Genomic DNA, 8,165 nt, shown 5'->3' with positions numbered 1-8,165 from the left:
AAGTAAATATACATTTTAACAAATTAACTTAAACGCTTGATCGTCCGGGTGTGGACCTTCGCAAAGTGAGGCGTTTTTGTCTTTGTTGCTGGCCAGTGGCCGTGCACAACGCTTCAAAGAGCGAATGCTTAACATGATATGGTTAATCTATGCTAAAGCAATTACTAGCTCCTTATTTGAAAACCCGACTGAAAAGTATTGGCACAAACAGTCGAGTAGTACGCTACGTGTATTTCTCAAGTTTTAGATTTTTTTTTATAGCAAATCTGCCACTATATTAATTGGCAAATTTATAAACTCGCAAATTTGCGAGAAAAAAACGTGTACATTTGCGAGTTTATAAAGTGGCAAATTTGTGAGTTTTTTTCACGCAATATTGCCCCCGCCCTCTGAAAAAATATATTTATACGTGGCCCTAATACGCCGTTGTAGGTTGAACTATTCCTAGATGTAGTCAAATATTCTAAGTTACCTAAATACTTTTAAATCTATTGAACTATTCCCTTCGCTTACCCCTAAAGGAAGCCGGCGTACCACCAGTGGTGTGTCTGTACCACCTGTTTGTGAATGACAGGATGAGAAGATGCAGATCTTTGTAAAGCCTCTGAGACGTTTTGGTGATGAATGGAGGTGGAAACAGTGCAAATTGACGAAGGAGTTTATTGTGGAAAAATTCTTGACATTACAAAAAAAAAATAATGCAATTCTAAGATCGAGTGCTTGGAAACGAGACGCATGGCTGGACTTGACATCAGTCGTCCCATTCGTCATCGTCGTCTTCGTCGTCTCCGCCTTCGTCTTCGCTTTCATCTGCAAGAAAAAACGAGAATGAGCGCCCGTCGGTCGGCTTTGGGTTTGGTTCGGCACGGGACGGGACGGGCAACACGTGCTGCTTACCTGACGAGTGGATGACTTTGCTGCGCTTCTGCATGACCATCATGAGCGCGCCGACGATGCCCTCGCCGGACTCGGCCGGCGGGCACGTGCTCGGATCCGGACACTCGACCACCTGTGGCACACAACCACGTACGTACCACGTAACGCAAGGGCATGAAAACATCAGGCAGTCCAAAGGAATGACTGAGGGAGTTTCAAGATGGATTTTAAAGTAGGTGTCAAACTAGGGCTAGGGTTTGAAATTAGGGTTTCAAATAAGGGAAAGGTGTTCAAATTAGGGTTTAAAATTAGTGCTATGGTTTCAAAGTAGGCTTTTAAACTAAGATTAGGGTTTCAATCAAGGTTTAAAATTTGAATTTCAAATTAGGGTAACAAATTAAGGTTTCAAATTAGTGCTATGGTTTCAAAGTAGGGTTTCTAACTAGGGCTAGGGTTTAAAATTAGGGTTTAAAATTAGTGCTATGGTTTACAAAGTAATGTTTAAAACAAGTAATAGGGTATCAAATTAGGGTTTCAAATCAGTGCTATTGTTTACAAAATAGGGTTTCAAACAATGGGTAGGGTTTCAAATCTATGCTATGGTTTCAAAGTAGGGTTTCAAACTAGGGCTAGGGTTTTAAATTAGGGGTTCAAACTAGGTTTAGGATTTCAAATTGGTGTTTCAAATTATTGCTATGGTTTCAAAGTAGGGTTTCAAACTCGGGCAAGGGTTTAAAAATAGGGTTTCAAACTAGATTTAGGGTTTAAAAGCCTAATATGAAACACTAGCCCTAGTTTTAAACCCTAATTTGAAACCCTAGCCCTAGTTTGAAAACCTAATTTGAAACCCTAGCCCTAGTTTGAAACCCTAATTTGAGACACTAGCCCTTGTTTGAAACCCTAATTTGAGACCCTAGCCCTTGTTTGAAACCCTAATTTGAAACCCTAGCCATAGTTTGTAACCTTAATATGAAACCCTAGCCCTATTTTAAACCCCTAATTTGAGACCTTAGCCCTAGTTTTAAACCCTAATTTGAAAACCTAGCCCTAGTTAGAAACCCTAATTTCAAACCCTAGCCCTTGTTTTAAACCCTAATTTTAAACCCTAGCCCTAGTTTTAAACCCTAATATGAAACCCCAGCCCTAGTTTAAAACCCTAATTTCAAACCCTAGCCCTAGTTTAAAACCCTAATTTGAATTCCTAGCCCTAGTTTAAAACCCTAATTTCAAACCCTAGCCCTAGTTTTAAACCATAATTTCAAACCCTAGCCCTAGTTTAAAACACTATTTTTAAACCCTAGCCCTAGTTTGAAACCCCAATTTCAAACCCTAGCCCTAGTTTAAAACCCTAATTTCAAACCCTAGCCCAAGTTTAAAACCCTAATTTCAAACCCTAGCCCTAGTTTTAAAACCTAATATGAAACCCTAGCCCTGGTTTAAAACCCTAATTTCAAACCCTAGCCCTAGTTTGAAACCCTAATTTCAAACCCTAGCCCTAGTTTAAAACCCTATTTTTAAACCCTAGACCTAGTTTTAAACCCTAATATGAAATCCTAGCCCTAGTTTAAAACCCTAGTTTAAAACCCTAATTTCAAACCCTAGCCCTATTTTAAAACCCTAATTTTAAACCCTAGCCCTAGTTTGAAACCCTAATTTAAAACCCTAGCCCTAGTTTGAAACCCTAATATCAAACCCTAGCCCTAGTTTGAAACACTAATTTCAAACCCTAGCCCTAGTTTTAAACCCTAATTTTAAACCCTAGCCCTAGTTTTAAACCCTAATATGAAACCCCAGCCCTAGTTTAAAACCCTAATTTCAAACCCTAGCCCTAGTTTAAAACCCTAATTTGAATTCCTAGCCCTAGTTTAAAACCCTAATTTCAAACCCTAGCCCTAGTTTTAAACCATAATTTCAAACCCTAACCCTAGTTTAAAACACTATTTTTAAACCCTAGCCCTAGTTTGAAACCCCAATTTAAAACCCTAGCCCTAGTTTAAAACCCTAATTTCAAACCCTAGCCCAAGTTTAAAACCCTAATTTCAAACCCTAGCCCTAGTTTTAAAACCTAATATGAAACCCTAGCCCTGGTTTAAAACCCTAATTTCAAACCCTAGCCCTAGTTTGAAACCCTAATTTCAAACCCTAGCCCTAGTTTAAAACCCTATTTTTAAACCCTAGCCCTAGTTTGAAACCCTAATATCAAACCCTAGCCCTAGTTTGAAACACTAATTTCAAACCCTAGCCCTAGTTTAAAACCCTATTTTTAAACCCTAGACCTAGTTTTAAACCCTAATATGAAATCCTAGCCCTAGTTTAAAACCCTAGTTTAAAACCCTAATTTCAAACCCTAGCCCTATTTTAAAACCCTAATTTTAAACCCTAGCCCTAGTTTGAAACCCTAATTTAAAACCCTAGCCCTAGTTTGAAACCCTAATATCAAACCCTAGCCCTAGTTTGAAACACTAATTTCAAACCCTAGCCCTAGTTTAAAACCCTATTTTTAAACCCTAGACCTAGTTTTAAACCCTAATATGAAACCCTAGCCCTAGTTTGAAACCCTATTTTTAAACCCTAGCCCTAGTTTGAAACCCAAATATCAAACCCTAGCCCTAGTTTGAAACCCTAATTTCAAACCCTAGCCCTAGTTTAAAACCCTAATTTCAAACCCTAGCCCTAGTTTAAAACCCTAATTTCAAACCCTAGCCCTAGTTTTAAACCCTAATATGAAACCCTAGCCCTCGTTTAAAACCCTAATTTCAAACCCTAGCCCAAGTTTAAAACCCTAATTTCAAACCCTTGCCCTAGTTTTAAAACCTAATATGAAACCCTAGCCCTAGTTTAAAACCTTAATTTCAAACCGTAGCCCTAGTTTGAAACCCTAATTTCAAACCCTAGCCCTAGTTTGAAACCCTAATTTGAAAAACTAGCCCTAGTTTGAAACCCTAATTTCAAACCCTAGCCCTAGTTTAAAACCCTAATTTCAAACCCTAGCCCTAGTTTGAAACCCTAATATCAAACCCTAGCCCTAGTTTAAAACCCTATTTTTAAACCCTAACCCTAGTTTTAAACCCTAATTTCAAACCCTAGCCCTAGTTTGAAACACTAATTTCAAACCCTAGCCCTAGTTTAAAACCCTAATTTCAAACCCTAGCCCTAGTTTAAAACCCTAATTTCAAACCCTATCCGTAGTTTGAAACCCTAATTTCAAACCCTAGCTCTAGTTTAAAACCCTAATTTCAAACCCTAGCCCTAGTTCAAAACCCTAATTTCAAACCCTAGCCCTAGTTTAAAACCCGGATATCAAACCCTAGCCCTAGTTTGAAACCCTAATTTCAAACCCTAGCCCTAGTTTAAACCCCTAATATGAAACCCTAGCCCTAGTTTAAACCCCTAATTTAAAACCCTAGCCCTAGTTTAAAACCCTAATTTCAAACCCTAGCCCAAGTTTAAAACCCTAATTTCAAACCCTAGCCCTAGTTTTTAAACTTATATGAAACCCTAGCCCTAGTTTAAAACCCTAATTTCAAACCTTAGCCCTAGTTTAAAACCCTAATTTCAAACCCTAGCCCTAGTTTAAAACCCTAATTTGAAACCCTAGCCCTAGTTTAAAACCCTAATTTCAAACCCAAGCTCTAGTTTGAAACCCTAATTTGAAACCCTAGCCCTAGTTTGAAACCCTAATTTCAAACCCTAGCCCTAGTTTGAAACCCTAATTTGAAACCCCAGCCCTAGTTTTAAACCCTATTTTGAAACCCTAGCCCTAGTTTGAAACCCTAATTTCAAACCCTAGCCCTAGTTTAAAACCCTAGTTTTGAACCCTAGCACTACTTCGAAGCCCTTATTTGAAACCCTAGCCTGAGTTTGTAACCTTAATATGAAACCATAGCCCTTTTTTAAAACCCTAATTTGAGACCCTAGCCATAGTTTAAAACCCTAGTTTGAAACCCTAGCCCTAGTTTAAAACCCAAATTTGAATTCCTAGCCCTAGTTTGAAACCTTAATTTCAAACTCTAGCCCTAGTTTGAAACCCTAATTTCAAACCCTAGCCCTAGTTTTAAACCCTAATATGAAACCCTAGCCATAGTTTGAAACCCTCATTTCAAACCCTAGCCCTAGTTTGAAACCCTAATTTCAAACCCTAGCCCAAGTTTAAAACCCTAATTTCAAACCCTTGCCCTAGTTTTAAAACCTAATATGAAACCCTAGCCCAAGTTTGAAACCCTAATTTCAAACCCTAGCCCTAGTTTAAAACCCTAATTTCAAACCCTAGCCCTAGTTTGAAACCCTAATATCAAACCCTAGCCCTGGTTTAAAACCCTAATTTCAAACCCAAGCCCTAGTTTAAAACCCTAATTTCAAACCCTAGCCCTAGTTTGAAACCCTAATATCAAACCCTAGCCCTAGTTTAAAACCCTATTTTTAAACCCTAACCCTAGTTTTAAACCCTAATTTCAAACCCTAGCCCTAGTTTGAAACACTAATTTCAAACCTTAGCCCTTATTTAAAACCCTATTTTTAAACCTTAGACCTAGTTTTAAACCCTAATATGAAATCCTAGCCCTAGTTTAAAACCCTAGTTTAAAACCCTAATTTCAAACCCTAGCCCTATTTTAAAACCCTAATTTTAAACCCTAGCCCTAGTTTTAAACCCTAATATGAAACCCTAGCCCTAGTTTGAAACCCTAATTTGAAACCCTAGCCCTAGTTTTAAAACCTAATATGAAACCCTAGCCCTAGTTTGAAACCCTAATATCAAACCCTAGCCCTAGTTTGAAACCCTAATTTCAAACCCTAGCTCTAGTTTAAAACCCTAATTTCAAATCCTAGCCCTAGTTCAAAACCCTAATTTCAAACCCTAGCCCTAGTTTGAAACCCTAATTTGAAACCCTAGCCCTAGTTTAAAACCCTAATTTCAAACCCTAGCCCAAGTTTAAAACCCTAATTTCAAACCCAAGCCCTAGTTTTAAAACCTAATATGAAACCCTAGCCCTAGTTTAAAACCATAATTTCAAACCCTAGCCCTAGTTTGAAACCCTAATTTCAAACCCTAGCCCTAGTTTGAAACCCTAATTTCAAACCCTAGCCCTAGTTTTAAACCCTAATATGAAACCCTAGCCCTAGTTTGAAACCCTAATTTTAAACCCTAGCCCTAGTTTAAAACCCTAATTTCAAACCCTAGCCCAAGTTTAAAACCCTAATTTCAAACCCTAGCCCTAGTTTTAAAACCTAATATGAAACCCTAGCCCTAGTTTGAAACCCTAATATCAAACACTAGCCCTAGTTTGAAACCCTAATTTCAAACCCTAGCCCTAGTTTAAAACCCTAATTTCAAACACTAGCCCTAGTTTAAAACCCTAATTTCAAACCCTAGCCCTAGTTTTAAACACTAATATGAAACCCTAGCCCTCGTTTAAAACCCTAATTTCAAACCCAAGCCCAAGTTTAAAACCCTAATATCAAACCCTAGCCCTAGTTTAAAACCCTATTTTTAAACCCTAACCCTAGTTTTAAACCCTAATTTCAAACCCTAGCCCTAGTTTGAAACACTAATTTCAAACCCTAGCCCTTATTTAAAACCCTATTTTTAAACCCTAGACCTAGTTTTAAACCCTAATATGAAATCCTAGCCCTAGTTTAAAACCCTAGTTTAAAACCCTAATTTCAAACCCTAGCCCTATTTTAAAACCCTAATTTTAAACCCTAGCCCTAGTTTTAAACCCTAATATGAAACCCTAGCCCTAGTTTGAAACCCTAATTTGAAACCCTAGCCCTAGTTTTAAAACCTAATATGAAACCCTAGCCCTAGTTTGAAACCCTAATATTCAACCCTAGCCCTAGTTTGAAACCCTAATTTCAAACCCTAGCTCTAGTTTAAAACCCTAATTTCAAACCCTAGCCCTAGTTCAAAACCCTAATTTCAAACCCTAGCCCTAGTTTGAAACCCTAATTTGAAACCCTAGCCCTAGTTTAAACCCCTAATTTCAAACCCTAGCCCAAGTTTAAAACCCTAATTTCAAACCCAAGCCCTTGTTTTAAAACCTAATATGAAACCCTAGACCTAGTTTAAAACCATAATTTCAAACCCTAGCCCTAGTTTAAAACCCTAATTTCAAACCCTAGCCCTAGTTTGAAACCCTAATTTCAAACCCTAGCCCGAGTTTGAAACCCTAATTTCAAACCCTAGCCCTAGTTTGAAACCCTAATATCAAACACTAGCCCTAGTTTGAAACCCTAATTTCAAACCCTAGCCCTAGTTTAAAACCCTAATTTCAAACCCTAGCCCTAGTTTAAAACCCTAATTTCAAACCCTAGCCCTAGTTTTAAACCCTAATATGAAACCCTAGCCCTCGTTTAAAACCCTAATTTAAACCCAAGCCCAAGTTTAAAACCCTAATTTCAAACCCTTGCCCTAGTTTTAAAACCTAATATGAAACCCTAGCCCTAGTTTAAAACCTTAATTTCAAACCCTAGCCCTAGTTTGAAACCCTAATTTCAAACCCTAGCCCTAGTTTGAAACCCTAATTTCAAACCCTAGCCCTAGTTTAAAACCCTAATTTCAAACCATAGCCCTAGTTTGAAACCCTAATATAAAACCCAAGCCCTAGTTTGAAACACTAATTTAAAACCCTAGCCCTAGTTTTAAACCCTAATTTCAAACCCTAGCCCTAGTTTGAGAACCTAATTTGAATTCCAAGCCCTAGTTTGAAACCCTAATTTGAAACCCTAGCCCTAGTTTGAAACCCTAATTTGAAACCCTAGCCCGAGTTTGAAACCCTAATTTGAGACCCTAGCCCTTGTTTGAAACCCTAATTTGAAACCCTAGCCATAGTTTGTAACCTTAATATGAAACCCTAGCCCTATTTTAAACCCCTAATTTGAGACCCTAGCCCTAGTTTTAAACCCTAATTTCAAACCCTAGCCCTAGTTAGAAACCCTAATTTCAAACCCCAGCCCTTGCTTCAAACCCTAATTTTAAACCCTAACCCTAGTTTTAAACCCTAATTTGAATTCCTAGCCCTAGTTTAAAACCCTAATTTCAAACCCAAGCCCAAGTTTAAAACCCTTATTTCAAACCCTAGCCCAAGTTTAAAACCCTAATTTCAAACCCTAGCCCTAGTTGTAAACCCTAATTTCAAACCCTAGCCCTAGTTTAAAACCCTAATTTCAAAGCCTTAAATTGGTTTTAAAACCTAATATGAAACCCTAACCCTAGTTTAAAACCCTAATTTCAAACCCTAGCCCTAGTTTAAAACCCTAATTTCAAACCCTAGCCCTAGTTTAAAACCCTA

At 38.0% G+C, this 8,165-nt stretch overlaps 1 protein-coding gene across 2 annotated transcripts in view; it reads right to left on the bottom strand.

Moving 5' to 3' along the window:
• Nucleotides 1-673: 673 nt before the first annotated feature.
• The window catches only part of wasb (WASP actin nucleation promoting factor b), a 28,710-nt gene continuing 21,218 nt past the window's right edge, over nt 674-8,165 (bottom strand). For both annotated transcript variants that reach the window (XM_086069250.1, XM_086069251.1), the window contains exons 9-10: nt 898-1,009; nt 674-810 (exon numbers count right to left, since the gene is read on the bottom strand). In XM_086069250.1, coding sequence (XP_085925376.1) covers nt 752-810; nt 898-1,009 — 171 coding nt within the window. In that variant the 3' untranslated portion in view covers nt 674-751. The remainder of the gene's footprint in view (nt 811-897; nt 1,010-8,165) is intronic.

Source organism: Leptonotus elevatus, chromosome 2 (genome assembly GCF_054856555.1).
Source record: "Leptonotus elevatus isolate MCC_2025b chromosome 2, RoL_Lele_1.0, whole genome shotgun sequence".
In the NCBI taxonomy this organism is placed as follows: domain Eukaryota; kingdom Metazoa; phylum Chordata; class Actinopteri; order Syngnathiformes; family Syngnathidae; genus Leptonotus; species Leptonotus elevatus.
This window is presented reverse-complemented; position numbering and strand designations above follow the sequence as displayed.